Raw genomic sequence first — 18332 nt, forward strand, 5'->3', positions numbered from 1 at the left:
GCATGGGCAATGAAAGATTGGATATGATTCAACATACGAGACTGTGTGGAAGTTAACAGTTGACAATAAAGGTTTAAATTGCCTCGTAATGTCGGATGGGACAGAAAGTCCAAGAGCTTTCAAGTTTTCTTCTCTTATTGTATTTAAAAAGTAGATAGGCTGATACCCTACTGCAGTCATAGTGCCAGTGTAATGCAAATTTAAACTTAGATATGTTATGGTCCTTCTGTTTTGCATATATTACTGTACATGAATTCCATCTGTTGGCAGGCATGAGAACAGGTTGATTGAACCCGATTATGTCATTCGAGAAATTCTTCTCTTTTTTGCTTACAAAAAAAGGCCTCTATTGACCTTTTATTATTAATTATTTTATGGTGATATGCCAGTGGCGTATTTAATGCATGTTTTATGAAGTATTTCATAAAAAAACGACTTATTGTTGCGAGAATGTTGATAAGTCTATATTTATGTTCATTGGTCGGAATGCAGATCCCTAAGGCATGTGGCAAAGGTTGAGAGAGGATTTAGCCCACAATATCAACTGTATGTATTTGGAAAACAACGTAAAGGTTGATAAAAAAAAAAAAATTCATGAAAAGATAATGTAGTGTTATAATCAATATCTGGCATCTCGCTCAGTGGGACTCAAGAGGTAGCAACAAATTGCTTATATTATTTCCTTTATGTAGTTAATATTCCCTCCAACTACAGATCCAAATAACATCACATCTAGGAACATAGCTCTTATAGTAAAGATTATGCACTTTTAATTTCCTTAAGGAGTGTGGGTAAAGACATACAGATTGTAAATGGTAAATGTTTCAGAGAGGAGCTGGCATTTTCAGTCCCTACCGGCGTCAAACCACATCAGACTTATAGTGATGTTGTGAGAGAAGAAGGTGGTGTGTTGCAACATTATCTGGCGTCCTGTCGACTGGATTTGTACACATGTATGTATGATTCATATTTATTTGTTATTTGTCTCTGATATCTTAGTTATAGTAAATGTCAGACTAGGGGTTTGTACACGTTTCAAGGTTGTATTTAAGTGTGATTGTGTTATGTAGAACTTTATGTGTGAAAGTTCCCTTATATGTATTTTTTTTTTTTTGTGATTACAAGTAAGAGTAAATTACTGTACTGTATATATATATATATATATATATATATATATATATATATATAAATGGATATATATATATATATATATATATATATATATATATATATATATATATATATATATATAAATGGATATATATATATATATATATATATATATATATATATATATATATATATATATATATATATATAAATGGATTTATGGATCTTGAGAAGGCATATGATAGAGTTGATGGAGATGCTCTGTGGAAGGTATTAAGAATATATGGTGTGGGAGGCAAGTTGTTAGAAGCAGTGAAAAGTTTTTATCGAGGATGTAAGGCATGTGTACGTGTAGGAAGAGAGGAAAGTGATTGGTTCTCAGTGAATGTAGGTTTGCGGCAGGGGTGTGTGATGTCTCCATGGTTGTTTAATTTGTTTATAGATGGGGTTGTTTGGGAGGTGAATGCAAGAGTTTTGGAAAGAGGGGCAAGTATGAAGTCTGTTGGGGATGAGAGAGCTTGGGAAGTGAGTCAGTTGTTGTTCGCTGATGATACAGCGCTGGTGGCTGATTCATGTGAGAAACTGCAGAAGCTGGTGACTGAGTTTGGTAAAGTGTGTGAAAGAAGAAAGTTAAGAGTAAATGTGAATAAGAGCAAGGTTATTAGGTACAGTAGGGTTGAGGGCCAATTCAATTGGGAGGTGAGTTTGAATGGAGAAAAACTGGAGGAAGTGAAGTGTTTTAGATATCTGGGAGTGGATCTGGCAGCGGATGGAACCATGGAAGCGGAAGTGGATCATAGGGTGGGGGAGGGGGCGAAAATTCTGGGAGCCTTGAAGAATGTGTGGAAGTCGAGAACATTATCTCGGAAAGCAAAAATGGGTATGTTTGAAGGAATAGTGGTTCCAACAATGTTGTATGGTTGCGAGGCGTGGGCTATGGATAGAGTTGTGCGCAGGAGGATGGATGTGCTGGAAATGAGATGTTTGAGGACAATGTGTGGTGTGAGGTGGTTTGATCGAGTAAGTAACGTAGGGGTGAGAGAGATGTGTGGAAATAAAAAGAGCGTGGTTGAGAGAGCAGAAGAGGGTGTTTTGAAATGGTTTGGGCACATGGAGAGAATGAGTGAGGAAAGATTGACCAAGAGGATATATGTGTCGGAGGTGGAGGGAACGAGGAGAAGAGGGAGACCAAATTGGAGGTGGAAAGATGGAGTGAAAAAGATTTTGTGTGATCGGGGCCTGAACATGCAGGAGGGTGAAAGGAGGGCAAGGAATAGAGTGAATTGGAGCGATGTGGTATACCGGGGTTGACGTGCTGTTAGTGGATTGAATCAAGGCATGTGAAGCGTCTGGGGTAAACCATGGAAAGCTGTGTAGGTATGTATATTTGCGTGTGTGGACGTATGTATATACAGGTGTATGGGGGTGGGTTGGGCCATTTCTTTCTTCTGTTTCCTTGCGCTACCTCGCAAACGCGGGAGACAGCGACAAAGCAAAAAAAAAAAAATTATATATATATATATATATATATATATATATATATATATATATATATATATATATATATATATATATTTTCATACTATTTACCATCTCCCGCGTCAGCGAGGTAGCATTAAGAACAGAGGACTGACCCTTTGAGAGAAATCCTCACTTGGCCCCCTTCTCTGTTCCTTCTTTTGGAAAATTATAAACAAGAGGGGAGCGTTCAGGGCCTGAACGTATAGGAGGGTGGAAGGCGTGCAAGGAATAGAGTGAATTGGAACGATGTGGTATACCGGGGTCGACGTGCTGTCAGTCGATTGAACCAGGGCATGTGAAGCGTCTGGGGTGAACCAGGGAAAATTTTGTGGGGCCTGGATGTGGAAAGTGAGCTGTGATTTTGGTTCATTACACATGACAGCAAGAGACAGAGTGTGAACGAATGTGGCCTTCGTTGTCTTTTCCTGGCGCTACCTCGCCGGAGGGCGGGGTGGCGACGGGATGGAAGAAGACAGCAAGTATGAATATGCACATGTGTATATATGTATATGTCTGTGTATGTATATGTATGTATGTATACGTTGCAGTATGTATGTACATGCGGGTTTATGTATAAACATTTGTATGTAGGTGGGTTGGGCCATTCCTCGTGTTTCCTTGCGCTACCTCGCTGACGCGGGGGACAGCGATTATGTATAATAGATGAAAAGAGAGAGAGAGAGAGAGAGAGAGAGAGAGAGAGAGAGAGAGAGACTCCTCAAGGCTCAGCTCGACACACCTTCCCTTCCACAGTCTTGTCGTCATCTGAAAATGACGTAGCGTCATGCTCAAGGTCGCGATGAGGTATGATCCTTAGCATGGTTGTGGGGGCCTGCCAGCTAGCAGGGTTTTGAGATTTTTTTTTTCCTTTTCCGTTGGTATCAAAATGATTTCATTGCTGTTGTGTAGAATAAAGGTATGTGTGTGTGTACCATAAGCCTCGTCAGGATCAAATGTCCCGTCACAGAATGAAATTACATTTTTTTAAATGCACTTACAGTAAAGATATGGAATGGAATGAACGAAATACTTTACTCAAGTGATAACAACGGGCGTTACAATTTGAAATAATTTATCCAGTACGTGTTGGATATGCTAGTACTTTTTTTTTTTTCTGCCATTTTCCGAGTTTCAAAACATTTTGTATAGTAGAAGTGTCTAGACACATAAGAGAACATTCAGTGATGCATGTTTTCACTCGTATACAGGTATAGATTTCATGTCTTTAAAGTACATGCCTAAAATATATAGACTTGGTACAAGTTTAAATCAACAAAGCTCCTGTGAAACTTTCAAGAGGAGTTAGTAAGGATTATATATGACTGGAGAAATGAGCTGAAGATACCAATTTGCATTATATAGACGTGTGCCTTTCGTATACTAACTATATCCAGCGTTATTTCATTTTTTAAACGAACTTGGTACTGGACTGGGCATTTAGAAAACCCCGCTGGTTCCATCACATATGGAGACTAGTTAGGTACATATTTTCAGTTTGTCAACATCTTTTTGATAAATCCCATGGCCCAGGGATGGTAGCGCATATTCATTTTGGGCTGCTAAGAGAATTTTACAGCTGTTTAAAGTTCACCAAAATGAATTTCAAGGGATTAAGGAATTGGTTATTTACCATTGGTTTAGCTTTGAATACAGAGTGATTTTGTTTTGCCCTTGCTGGATTAGAATTAGAATTAGAATTGCGTTGCCTGAGACTTTATTCTACCCATGGTTCATGGCTGTTCATGTTGCATGACAAAAGTATTCTTGGGCCTGTTGGCAATTCCTCGATTTTAGTCGTATATGCAGTTATTTCAGGGGTCGGTCAAGTGTCTGACTTCTTAACTGATGGTGTTCAAATGGTCACTGAAACTAGGGTAACACAACAGTGCTCTGTCAACTTAAGCTGCTGTTGCTGAATAGGGCGAACTGCCGGGTCGCGTATCAACAGTTGTCCTTGCCTGTGTGTGACGTTTAGCTTAGCTCGCTAGCTTCAACCTCCCAATGCATATATGTATATATATATATATATATATATATATATATATATATATATATATATATATATATATATATATATATATATATATATATATTATTTATTGTATATTTATTTATTTTGCTTTGTTGCTGTCTCTCGCGTTAGCGAGGTAGCGCAAGGAAACAGGGGAAAGAATGGCCCAACCCACCCACATACACATGTATATACATACACGTCCACACACGCAAATATACGTACCTATACATCTCAATGTATACATACATATACACACACAGGCATATACATATATACACATGTACATAATTCATACTGTCTGCCTTTATTCATTCTCATCGCCACCTCGCCACACATGGAATAACAAACCCCTCCCCCCTCATATGTGCGACGAAGCGCTAGAGAAAGACAACAAAGGCCACATTTGTTCACACTCAGTCTCTAGCTGTCATGTAATAATGCACCGAAACCACAGCTCACTTTCCACACCCAGGCCCCACAGAACTTTCCATGGTTTACCCCAGACGCTTCACATGCCCTGGTTCAATCCATTGTCAGCACGTCGACCCCGGTATACCACATCGTTCCAATTCACTCTATTTCTTGCACACCTTTCACCCTCCTGCATGTTCAGGCCCCGATCACTCAAAATCTTTTTCACTCCATCTTTCCACCTCCAATTTGGTCTCCCACTTCTCCTCGTTCCCTACCCCTCTGACACATATATCCTCTTGGTCAATCTTTCCTCACTCATTCTCGCCATGTGACCAAACCATTTCAAAACACCCTCTTCTGCTCTCTCAACCACACTCTTTTTATTTCCACACATCTCTCTTACCTCACACCACATATTGTCCTCATACATCTCATTTCCAGCACATCCACCCTCCTCCGCGCAACTCTATCCATAGCCCACGCCTCGCAACCATACAACATTGTTGGAACCACTATTCCTTCAAACATAGCCATTTTTGCTTTCGGAGATAATGATCTCGACTTCCAAACATTCTTCAAGGCTCCCAGAATTGTCGCCCCCTCCCCCACCCTATGATTCACTTCCGCTTCCATGGTTCCATCCGCTGCCAGATCCACTCCCAGATATCTTAAACACTTTACTTCCTCCAGTTTTTCTCCATTCAAACTTACCTCCCATTGACTTGACCCTCAACCCCACTGTACCTAATAACCTTGCTCTTATTCACATTTACTCTTAACTTTCTTCTTTCACACACATTACCAAACTCAGTCACCAGCTTCTGTAGTTTCTTACATGAATCAGCCACCAGCGCTGTATCATCAGCGAACAACAACTGACTCACTTCCCAAGCTCTCTCATCCACAGCAGACTGCATACCGAACATATAACAAAATATTTACAGTATACGAATTACTTGCCGCCCTGAAATCCTTTTGTAAAGTTTCCACTGGGTCCGGGGCCCAGCAGATTAGCCTACGGGATGATCTAGCAGCTTAGTCAGGCTAAGCTGACTAAGCTCTTAGCATTGTACAGTTACATATGACTGACTAAGCTCTTAGCATTGTACAATTACATATGACTGACTAAGCTCTTAGCATTGTAGAATTACATATGAACGTCTCGAACGTTTCCAAACTCATGGCACTTTCAACACGTTATCCTACATCCCAAAGGGCGATGGCACAGACGCCTTAGGAATGTTACGTCATGGAAAGAATGGTCAAAGGCTTTTTTATTTTTTAGTCACGGACTTTATTAAATGATCACCATAGTGCTTTCCGTAAAAAAAAAACAGTGGCACAATGGATCATTTGGTAAATTTAGAACGTAGTATTTTAGGTTCATTCACAAGAAAAGACTCATTGGAGTCTTTTTAAACTTAGAAAAAGCTAACGACATGACAAGGCGAAACGAAGTCTTAAGCAAACTTTATGCTATTGGGTTTGAGATGTTATTTACCCCTTTTTATCAATATTAAGACAGAACATTTGCTGTCGAGATTGCAGCACCTAACATCATCTTGGACGGAGATGTCCAAGAAAATGGGGTGCTGCAAGGCAGCGTTCTGAGCCAAACACTATTTAATATCATGATCAGCGATATTCTGTCCCTAGCTTCTGTCCCTCGAAATATTAAGTACTCTTTTTATGCTGATGATTGTGCAGTACGGGGTCAAGCTGCGTTAAACTCGTTTATCGTTGAAAGCTTCAGAGGGGATATAAGGTTTCAGCAACAAAACGTGTCTAGATTGTGTTTACCCATAAGATTATTATCCCCACTTTGCAGTTGAAATTGACTAACAACCCGATCTTTTTTCTAAATAACGTTAAAATCTTGGGTTGAATTTTGATTAAAGATTGAATTGGAAATATCGCCTTCAATACTTGATAGCAAATCGTAATAAATGGCTAAATATTCTCAAATATCTTTCGGGTTCCTCTTGGGGAGCCGACAGAAAAACTTTATTAATGGTTTACAAGTACTTAATTAGATTCTAAGTTCGACTATGGCAGCCAGGGGCCAGCTTCGGTAAGCGACCGTACTCCTGAGGAGGTTGGATGTAGTACAGAACAAAAATGTCTGCGGACATCCCATGGAGGCCTGTTGAGGTACACGGTCGAGGTCTGTTATCTGTGTGAAGTGTGGTATACTGATGGCCAGGAGAAACAACACTTTTATCAGTCGCCTCATTTATCATTACGAACAATTTTTGAACAGAGGCCGTATGCCTCTGGCCCTCAGAATACACACCCTCGGTGAGAACTCAGGTTTTTTCAGAGTGACTGAAGTGGATTACGCTGGTGAGGAACGTTCTGTGTCCCTGGAGCAAATGAAAGTAAAGAGTAAAAACTAACCGGCTCTCGGGGAAAGAAAGTGAATGCGCCAGAGAGAGATAGAGAGAGCATGCAGAATGTCATAGTATTGGATTTGTCTTATGTCCACCTCTACAATAATGGTTCCAAAGATGGATGAAAGTGGGGTGGGGTGCAAGTTTGTGGTCTGTTGAATGTTCCCTAAGGCACCGTTTACCAATCCATACATGTTTTTGTTTGTTTTTTTACGCGGAATTATTTGTAATTGGTAAAGTCATCGATAACAATCACATTTCTTCCGTGGCAGAATCATTGGACAGGCCCGACCATTGTACAAGAAATAGCGGACTGGCCAACTTCTTATAGACAAAACAGGTCATGCTGGCCCAAAGGGTATTGTGGTGGCCAACCTACTCCAAAACTGTGCATTTACTACTCACCTGATACCCCAATTTCTCCATATAGAAAACACATTTCCTTCTAGGTGGTCAATATGCAACACAATCTTATCATTCAATCATTCACTGTAGTAAATACACAGATCAAACAAAAAATTTGATATTTCCGTAAAGATTTAATCAATTTTGACTTGATAAACACCCTTAAAGACAATAACAGTGTTATAAAGAAATTTGTCATCTTTTTTTCAAGGAAACTGAAATAAGATGATATAAGGTGATGCATTGGCTCTTCTGTGGCAGTGCTGGCCATGGGTTGTGGCTGCTACTGCTGGGGTTTACATGAGTTGACATGAGAAACACAGACAACACGAGGCCTGATTGGCCCACGACTTGGTTGTCTGAGAAGAAATGATTTAACTTTACAAAAAAATGCAATTCTACTTATTACTTTTTCAAGCTATTACTGACTTCCCGCTGCTCCACTTTAGCCTTGTAGTGTCCTTGTTACTGCTGTCATTTATACGTTTACTTCCGGCATTTTTCTCAAAACGTACCTGAATTTATAAAATACTTATCAAAATGACTTTTGAAGGTATTTATTCCAGGGCTAAATGCACCTATAGGAATTGAAGCTTTTTCCCATGTCCGTACTACATCTTTTAGCATTGAGTTTTTTTCCATTTGTCCTAGTAGCCATATTTTCCTGTATTCAAAAAGATGCTCATGGTTTACTTTATGGAAATTCTTCAGAATTTTGAACACTTAGAGTAAGTCACCGTGAAGTCTATGTTTTTTAAGGGAGAAGAGATCCAATCATTTTAGCCTCTTCGTATGCCAGATTTCTAATAGATGGGATCAATTTTATCAAGCATCTTTGTACCTCCTCTAATTTCTCCTCGTCTTTTTTATAGTTTGAGGACCAAAACCGGACTGAATATTCAAGATGTGATCTTACTACAGAATTATAAAGTATGAGAATTGTTTCTGGTGTCATATTATCTATGTTCCTGGCTATGAAACTTAAACATTTAGTTACTTTTTTTACTTGCTGCTTGACACTGTTTAGTGTTTTTCAAATTGTTGTTAATGACAATTCCAAGGTCCTTTTCTTCATTTACTTTAGTTAGAGAGTTTTCAAATAGTTCGTAGTAGTAATATATATTCTCTTTAAAGTGCATCACTTTACACTTTTCTGTATTCAATTTCATTTGCCATCTGTCTGACCACTCTGCTAGTAAGTTAAGATCCCTTTGAATCATTTTGCAGTCCTGCCTGTTTACAGCTCTATCTCCTAGTTTAGCATCAACAGCAAATTTGGAGATCTTAGATATGAGACCAAGTTCTAGGTCATTATATTATGAAAAGAAATGGGCCTAGGACCGATGCCTGTGGCACACCACTTGTGACGTTTAGCCAATCAAAGGCTTCGCCATTTAATACTACACGCTACTTTCTTCCAGTAACCCAATCTCTGATCCATGTACAGGGTTCTTCACAGATTCTGTTTGCTTTGGGTTTATGTAGGAGTCTCTTGTGAGGTACTTTATCGGAAGCCTTTTGGAAATCTAAATGTACTATATCAGATGGTAATTTATCGTCCCAGCTCTGATAGATATCATAAAAGAATTCCAGCAAGTTCATCAGGCAGGATCTTTTATAGCAGAAACTGTGCAGGTTGTCCAATATAATTTTGTGTTTCAAAAATGTGACGATTTTATCGTATTATTTTTTCCATCATTTTACCTAACACTGACATAAGGCTAATTGGGTGGTAGTTCAAGGCACACTTTTTGTCTCCTTTTTTATATATATAAGAGTAACATTTCTAGTTTCCAGTCAGTTGGCACCTGACCATCCGATAGAGATTTGGTGAATGTTTCTGTTATGGGGTATATCAGCTGTCTCCTTGCCTCCTTTAAAAATCTTAGAGCTAAGTTATCTGGGCTGTAGTGTGGTGAGTGAACTTTTCACACCTCTTACTGCAGTCCTTGAGTGGGGTGGCAATTTCACTGGGGCTAGTACTGCTGTGGTGTTGAGCTGATGAATTATCGATATATTCAATGTATCCTATGTGTTTGTTGAATGTGTTTGATGATAGAGTGGCAGATATGGGGTGTTTTGGTCGAGGTGGTGTGCAAAGTGAGAGGGTTAGGGAAAATGATTTGATAAACAGAGAAGAGGTAGTAAAAGCTTTGCGAAAGATGAAAGCCGGCAAGGCAGCAGGTTTGGATGGTATTGCAGTGGAATTTATTAAAAAAGGGGGTGACTGTATTGTTGACTGGTTGGTAAGGTTATTTAATGTATGTATGATTCATGGTGAGGTGCCTGAGGATTGGTGGAATGCATGCATAGTGCCATTGTACAAAGGCAAAGGGGATAAGAGTGAGTGCTCAAAATACAGAGGTATAAGTTTGTTTAGTATTCCTGGTAAATTATATAGGAGGGTATTGATTGAGAGGGTGAAGGCATATACAGAGCATCAGATTGGGGAAGAGCAGTGTGGTTTCAGAAGTGGTAGAGGATGTGTGGATCAGGTGTTTGCTCAGAAGAATGTATGTGAGAAATACTTAGAAAAGCAAATGGATTTGTATGTAGCATTTATGGATCTGGAGAAGGCATATGATAGAGTTGATAGAGATGCTTTGTGGAAGGTACTAAGAATATATGGTGTGGGAGGAAAGTTTTTAGAAGCAGTGAAAAGTTTTTATCGAGGATGTAAGGCATGTGTACGTGTAGGAAGAGAGGAAAGTGATTGGTTCTCAGTGAATGTAGGTTTGCGGCAGGGGTGTGTGATGTCTCCATGGTTGTTTGTTTATGGATGGGGTTGTTAGGGAGGTGAATGCAAGAGTTTTGGAAAGAGGGGCAAGTATGAAATCTGTTGGGGATGAGAGAGCTTGGGAAGTGAGTCAGTTGTTCGCTGGTGATACAGTGCTGGTGGCTGATTCATGTGAGAAACTGCAGAAGCTGGTGACTGAGTTTGGTAAAGTGTGTGAAAGAAGAAAACTGAGAGTAAATGTGAATAAGAGCAAGGTTATTAGTTACAGTAGGGTTGAGGGTCAAGTCAATTGGGAGGTAAGTTTGAATGGAGAAAAACTGGAGGAAATAAAGTGTTTTAGATATCTGGGAGTGGATCTGGCAGCGGATGGAACCATGGAAGCGGAAGTGAATCATAGGGTGGGGGAGGGGGCGAAAATCCTAGGAGCCTTGAAGAATGTGTGGAAGTCGAGAACCTTATCTCGGAAAGCAAAAATGGGTATGTTTGAAGGAATTGTGGTTCCAACAATGTTTTATGGTTGCGAGGCATGGGCTGTGGATAGAGTCGTGCGCAGGAGGGTGGATGTGCTGGAAATGAGATGTTTGAGGACAATATGTGGTTTGAGGTGGTTTGACTGAGTAAGTAATGTTAGGGTAAGAGAGATGCGTGGAAATAAAAAGAGCTTGGTTGAGGGAGCAGAAGAGGGTGTTTTGAAATGGTTTGGTCACATGGAGAGAATGAGTGAGGAAAGATTGACCAAGAGGATATATGTGTCGGAGGTGGAGGGAACGAGGAGAAGTGGGAGACCAAATTGGAGGTGGAAAGATGGAGTGAAAAAGATTTTGTGTGATCGGGGCCTGAACATGCAGGAGGGTGAAAGGCGTGCAAGGAATAGAGTGAATGGGATTGATGTGGTATACCGGGGTCGACGTGCTGTAAATGGATTGAATCAGGGCATGTGAAGCGTCTGGGGTAAACCATGGAAAGTTCTGTGGGGCCTGGATGTGGAAAGGGAGCTGCGGTTTCAGGCATTATTGCATAACAGCTAGAGACTGAGTGTGAACGAATGTAGCCTTTGTTGTCTTTTCCTAGCGCTACCTCGCACACATGAGGTGGGGAGGGGGATGTTATTCCATGTGTGGCAAGGTGGTGATGGGAATGAATAAAGGCAGACAGTGTGTATTGTGTGCATGTGTATATATGTATGTGTCTGTGTGTGTATATATATATGTGTACATTGAGATGTATGGGTATGTATATTTGCGTGTGTGGACGTGTATGTATATACATGTGTATGTGGGTGGGTTGGGCCATTTCTTTCGTCTGTTTCCTTGCACTACCTCACAAATGCGGGAGACAGCGACAAAGCAAAATAATAATAAAAAAGATCCTATGTGCATGTGATGGTGAAGGTCTGTCTCCAATCTTTAATGTCTTTTTCACAGTTCCTTATTGCAACTGCAACAGTGGATGCTGTACCAACTGGAGAGTGTTTAGCTGCTACGTTGGTGCAATATCCTAATATTTACATTATCTAAAATAGAGATGTATATGTATGTTGTTTAATTTGTTTATGGATGGGGTTGTTAGGGAGGTAAATGCAAGAGTTTTGGAAAGAGGGGCAAGTATGAAGTCTGTTGGGGATGAGAGAGCTTGGGAAGTGAGTCAGTTGTTGTTCGCTGATGATACAGCGCTGGTGGCTGATTCATGTGAGAAACTGCAGAAGCTGGTGACTGAGTTTGGTAAAGTGTGTGGAAGAAGAAAGTTAAGAGTAAATGTGAATAAGAGCAAGGTTATTAGGTACAGTAGGGTTGAGGGTCAAGTCAATTGGGAGGTGAGTTTGAATGGAGAAAAACTGGAGGAAGTGAAGTGTTTTAGATATCTGGGAGTGGATCTGTCAGCGGATGGAACCATGGAAGCGGAAGTGGATCATAGGGTGGGGGAGGGGGCGAAAATTCTAGGGGGCCTTGAAGAATGTGTGGAAGTCGAGAACATTATCTCGGAAAGCAAAAATGGGTATGTTTGAAGGAATAGTGGTTCCAACAATGTTGTATGGTTGCGAGGCGTGCGCTATGGATAGAGTTGTGCGCAGGAGGATGGATGTGCTGGAAATGAGATGTTTGAGGACAATGTGTGGTGTGAGGTGGTTTGATCGAGTGAGTAACGTAAGGGTAAGAGAGATGTGTGTAAATAAAAAGAGCGTGGTTGAGAGAGCAGAAGAGGGTGTTTTGAAGTGGTTTGGGCATATGGAGAGGATGAGTGAGGAAAGATTGACCAAGAGGATATATGTGTCGGAGGTGGAGGGAGCAAGGAGAAGAGGGAGACCAAATTGGAGGTGGAAAGATGGAGTGAAAAAGATTTTGTGTGATCGGGGCCTGAACATGCAGGAGGGTGAAAGGAGGGCAAGGAATAGAGTGAATTGGAGCGATGTGGTATACCAGGGTTTACGTGCTGTCAGTGGATTGAATCAAGGCATGTGAAGCGTCTGGGGTAAACCATGGAAAGCTGTGTAGGTATGTATATTTGCGTGTGTGGACGTATGTATATACATGTGTAATGGGGGGGGGGTTGGGCCATTTCTTTCGTCTGTTTCCTTACGCTATCTCGCAAACGCGGGAGACAGCGACAAAGTATAAAAAAAAAAAAAAAAAAAAGTATGTATTTTAGTATTGAAAGCAAGATAAGATGTATAGGATAAAAGGGTATGGGAACAATACATTTATAGTCAAAGTTGAAAAGGGTTGCATGCCTAATGATCTTTCTCATAGGTCACTGTCCATAAAACCCAACAAACCAACCAACCCCTTGAACTGCCTCTGCTGCTGCAGGAGGATCTTGGTGCTGTTACAGGAGAGGAGTGCTCTTGTCTAGTCCCTAGGTGCTGGTGCATAAGGGATTAGAACATTGCTAGGTTGATAAGGTGGTGTTGCTGGAGAGAAGAGTGTTACTTAGGTACATTGATGGTAGGGCTGGAGGGATTTTGCATTGCCAGGGCCCCATGATGTAAGGTTTTGCTCATCAGTCATGGTGTTGCTACCTAGGACAGGCAATTTTAAGGTCCCACATAGCTCCATGCGAGAGAGTAAAGAAGCTGGAGTTACATGGCAGAAAATATCGTCACAGGTGGTACACTTCTGTGTATAGACGATTAACTTAAAAGATTGGGTATAATTACCTTTTCGACATCCAGTGAATTCAGTTAAGGTAGGTTTGGTTTGGTTGAAATTGTTTTTCCAATGTTTTTCTTTTATAAAAATTCAGACCTTCAGCTCTATCGCAAGTAGGTGGATGTCCGAAATGGCAATTTTGCTGAAGATTGCTCTCCTGGTGGCATTGTGCAACATGAATCCATCTGGGACTGCATTTGGGCTCATTCCAGCAGAGGTGTGAATTATGATAATTTTATGTTAGAAGAGCGAGGAGGTATGAGTGAAGGTTGTAGCCTATGGATGCACAAGCTACTGAGGTCATATCCAATGTGATCTGATGAGTTAATTATGACTGCAAATCAGGGGAGCTTTGGAGTGATGTGGGAAATGAGGTTTTGCGGGGCACTCAGGCGGCCATGTGGACTCTGGGTTTTGTGAATTGATGGTCCACTTGAGTTAACTAGGCTGCTCCGTCTTCAAAACAATGGATGAAGTTGAGACAGATGCATTATTAGGCTGAACTCTCTGTGCTTGTAGGAAGGGGAGTGGAGTTCAAGACTGAGCAGCCACTTGGATAGTAGAAGACCTTATTGAATTAGTAGAGCTGCAATAGAGGAGGCCACTACATTTGTAAGTCAGCTAGTTATGGACTAATGTTGACAGAACCTGTAAAAGAGAAAAGATTGGGAAGAAAATTGCAGAATGCAGGTGTGAGGTTGAAGGAGGGCAGGACATTCACAGCAGGATTTGTTTAGGTTAGGCTGAGGAGAGTCAGGTTGTCAACAAGTGTTGTTGCTTACTAAACCTGTCTCTCTCTTCATGAGGTCACCAGTTTAGGGATACTGGTGTCTAACTTAGACAGGAGGTACAGAAACATGGGTTACAAAACAGTCCTAAGATTCCAAGTACAGGGCAGTGCAGCTCAGAGGAGAGCTTCTGCTGGGTGCTGGAATAGGAAAAGAAGTGAGGCAGGAGTCCCATGGAGAGGATGCTCCTTGACTAGTCTCATTTTGTTGCTACAGAAAGTAGGACAGATTGCTAAGGCACTTTAGTTTTAATGGTGGAGGTAGATGGCATTGCCAAAGCCTTGTGGCTGCATGCAGGAAGGAGGAGGCATTGCAAGGATTCCCTGGTTGTACTGCAGGAGGAAGAATGTATTGCCCAGATTTCATGGTTTTCCTGGAGGAAGCAGATGCCTTTGATGAGTTTGTGTGGTTCTGTTGTAGAAGAGCCACAATACTGCTGCACTGGGAAACAGGTAATGACGATTTACCAGGAGCTCCTGCTGGAGGGGGAAGAAGCTGATGTCACATGCTGCTGGTGCTTAAGTGAGTAGTAGATGACAAGTTCCCCCAAGAGTTCCACATCAGAGGGGAAGAAAGTAGAATAACATGGCAGATGACCATTATGGCACAGCTTGTGCACTCCTTTCTGTTGCTAATTGACTGTCCGTAAAGTGCCAGTGCACTGCTTGTATGAATTATGGTCTCCATGCCATAATGGCCAATTAATGGTCAATGTGGTGATGCATATTGGGTTGTAAATTAATGTTGTAGAGGGCCTCAGGCTGTGCATTGTGCCCTGATCATTCACACTATCTGGAATGTGTATTACAACTGCAAACTAGGCGGACCTTGGAGGGATTTAGGAAATATAGCATCACAAGGCAACCATGTCCATGGCAGGAGGCCATGTGTATGTGAGAATATTTTTTAGCAGTTGAAACTGCCATTGTAACCTATTGAACCCAGGAGTACTGCGACCCACCTTGCCAAAGTATTGGGGGGAAAGAGTGGATACATCGTAGAAAATATAAGTGAAACCGCTGGAAGTAAGGAGGCACATGAAGATACAACACTCACTTAAAGTAGATTGACTTAATGACATCTCACCATTGGTATTCATGGAGAGTGCAGACACAAACTGCCAGTGATGCTGCTTAAGAACTTGCTTGTTAAGGGAAATTTTCAAACAGAAATAAAGAAAGCTAACATTGCTCCAATACTTGAGAAAGGCAACAGAGATACTTTCCTGAACTGCATGCTAGTAATAGTATTGGGCATGGTTTACTAGATTCTAAAAGAAATTATGATTGGAAATAGGTAGAGGATTTTTGTGTCGCATAAAGTACTTGATTGAGAACAGTTTGCATGACAGATCTCTTGGAATTGTATGGGAGAGTAATCAACACATTAAAAGGAAAAATGGATAGCAAAGTTTGCATTCCTGAATTGCCAGAAGGCCTCATATACTTTTTTCCCACTGAAATTGAATATAAAGCTACTTTATAAGATACATAAGGAGTAGCAGTTGCAATATACAACTTTTTAAGGTTTTTGCTTTTAATTTCAGATGCATTGCCTGGAGATTGGGACATGTTTGTGCAGACTGCTATTATTTGTGAATTGAAATTTCAAATAAATACAAGCACTTTTACGGTTACACGAGGAGATGCCTGAAGCTCTGTAAGATGAACACAGCCACCAACAGGGGAGAATATTCATAAGAAAACTGGAAAATTCAACATCTCATTTCATAGAAGCACATAAGGTTGCTGAATTCCAGTATTTTAGGATTGATCAATATTATAGAAAAAGCAAAAAGTAACAATAAAGTCAGATTACAGTTTTGGATTTTGATGCCATTAAGTGTGCTTTATTTTAATTGAATCAGCACTGAAGGCCTCCATATCTTTTAGCATTTATGGATGTGGTTGTCAGCCTGATACCTCTTCATGCCAGTGATATGCATCTTGCATACCTCATGTAACATCTTTCTTGGTGGTACAGTCAAATGATGATTAGAACACGAGGCGAGGGTGTTTCTTATTAACAAGTATATACAATGAGACTTTGCCAAAATTCAGGATGGGTGCATGTGAATCATCACAGAAAGTGTGGAGTTACAAAGAACAGGCTCTTCCCTTACACATTTTTTTGGTGAAGTACTTCAAAAGATGTATCTTTTTTTATTTATTTATTTATTTTGCTTTGTCGCTGTCTCCCGCGTTAGCGAGGTAGCGCAAGGAAACAGACGAAAGAATGGCCCAACCCGCCCACATACACATGTATATACATACATGTCCACCCATGCACAATATACATACCTATACATCTCAATGTACACATATATATACACATACAGACATATACATATATACACATGTACATAATTCATATGGTGTGGGAGGAAAGTTGTTAGAAGCAGTGAAAAGTTTTTATCGAGGATGTAAGGCATGTGTACGTGTAGGAAGAGAGGAAAGTGATTGGTTCTCAGTGAATGTAGGTTTGCGGCAGGGGTGTGTGATGTCTCCATGGTTGTTTAATTTGTTTATGGATTGGGTTGTTAGGGAGGTAAATGCAAGAGTTTTGGAAAGAGGGGCAAGTATGAAGTCTGTTGGGGATGAGAGAGCTTGGGAAGTGAGTCAGTTGTTGTTCACTGATGATACAGCGCTGGTGGCTGATTCATGTGAGAAACTGCAGAAGGTGGTGACTGAGTTTGGTAAAGTGTTTGGAAGAAGAAAGTTAAGAGTGAATGTGAATAAGAGCAAGGTTATTAGGTACAGTAGGGTTGAGGGTCAAGTCAATTGGGAGGTGAGTTTGAATGGAGAAAAACTGGAGGAAGTGAAGTGTTTTAGATATCTGGGAGTGGATCTGGCAGCGGATGGAACCATGGAAGCGGAAGTGGATCATAGGGTGGGGGAGGGGGCGAAAATTCTGGGGGCCTTGAAGAATGTGTGGAAGTCGAGAACATTATCTCGGAAAGCAAAAATGGGTATGTTTGAAGGAATAGTGGTTCCAACAATGTTGTATGGTTGCGAGGCGTGGGCTATGGATAGAGTTGTGCGCAGGAGGATGGATGTGCTGGAAATGAGATGTTTGAGGACAATGTGTGGTGTGAGGTGGTTTGATCGAGTGAGTAACGTAAGGGTAAGAGAGATGTGTGGAAATAAAAAGAGCGTGGTTGAGAGAGCAGAAGAGGGTGTTTTGAAGTGGTTTGGGCACATGGAGAGAATGAGTGAGGAAAGATTGACCAAGAGGATATATGTGTCGGAGGTGGAGGGAACGAGGAGAAGAGGGAGACCAAATTGGAGGTGGAAAGATGGAGTGAAAAAGATTTTGTGTGATCGGGGCCTGAACATGCAGGAGGGTGAAAGGAGGGCAAGGAATAGAGTGAATTGGAGCGATGTGGTATACCGGGGTTGACGTGCTGTCAGTGGATTGAATCAAGGCATGTGAAGCGTCTGGGGTAAACCATGGAAAGTTGTGTAGGTATGTATATTTGCGTGTGTTGACGTATGTATATGCATGTGTATGGGGGGGGTTGGGCCATTTCTTTCGTCTGTTTCCTTGCGCTACCTCGCAAACGCGGGAGACAGCGACAAAGTATGAAAAAAAAAATAAAAAAAATAAAAAATAATTCATAGTCTGCCTTTATTTGTTCCCATCGCCACCCCGCCACACGGAATAACAACCCCCTCCCCCCTCATGTGTGCAAGGTAGCGCTAGGAAAAACACCAAAGGAAACATTCGTATCTTTTTTATTCCCATTATTTTATATGTACATGAAGGTAAAGTAGCAAAATAGATTGTTACATATATAGTCATATATAC

General features: G+C 40.9%; 1 protein-coding gene across 5 annotated transcripts in view; it reads left to right on the forward strand.

Annotated features, from left to right (window-relative positions):
* Positions 1-18332, forward strand: part of LOC139750403 (retinol dehydrogenase 12-like) — a 367894-nt gene that overhangs the window by 298087 nt on the left and 51475 nt on the right. Inside the window, exon 1 of one of the 5 annotated variants that reach the window (XM_071665158.1) lies at positions 829-953. The exons of 1 other annotated variant lie outside the window; for it this stretch is intronic. Coding sequence is in view for 1 of the 4 variants with exons in the window: in XM_071665157.1 (XP_071521258.1) it covers positions 952-953 (2 nt within the window). In the remaining 3 variants the exon portion in view is untranslated. Of the gene's footprint in view, positions 1-828; positions 954-7191; positions 7358-18332 lie in introns of those variants that run through there. 3 more of the 5 variants (XM_071665157.1, XM_071665159.1, XM_071665160.1) reach the window with 3 other exon arrangements.

This window comes from Panulirus ornatus, chromosome 9 (genome assembly GCF_036320965.1).
Source record: "Panulirus ornatus isolate Po-2019 chromosome 9, ASM3632096v1, whole genome shotgun sequence".
Classification (NCBI taxonomy): Eukaryota; Metazoa; Arthropoda; class Malacostraca; order Decapoda; family Palinuridae; genus Panulirus; species Panulirus ornatus.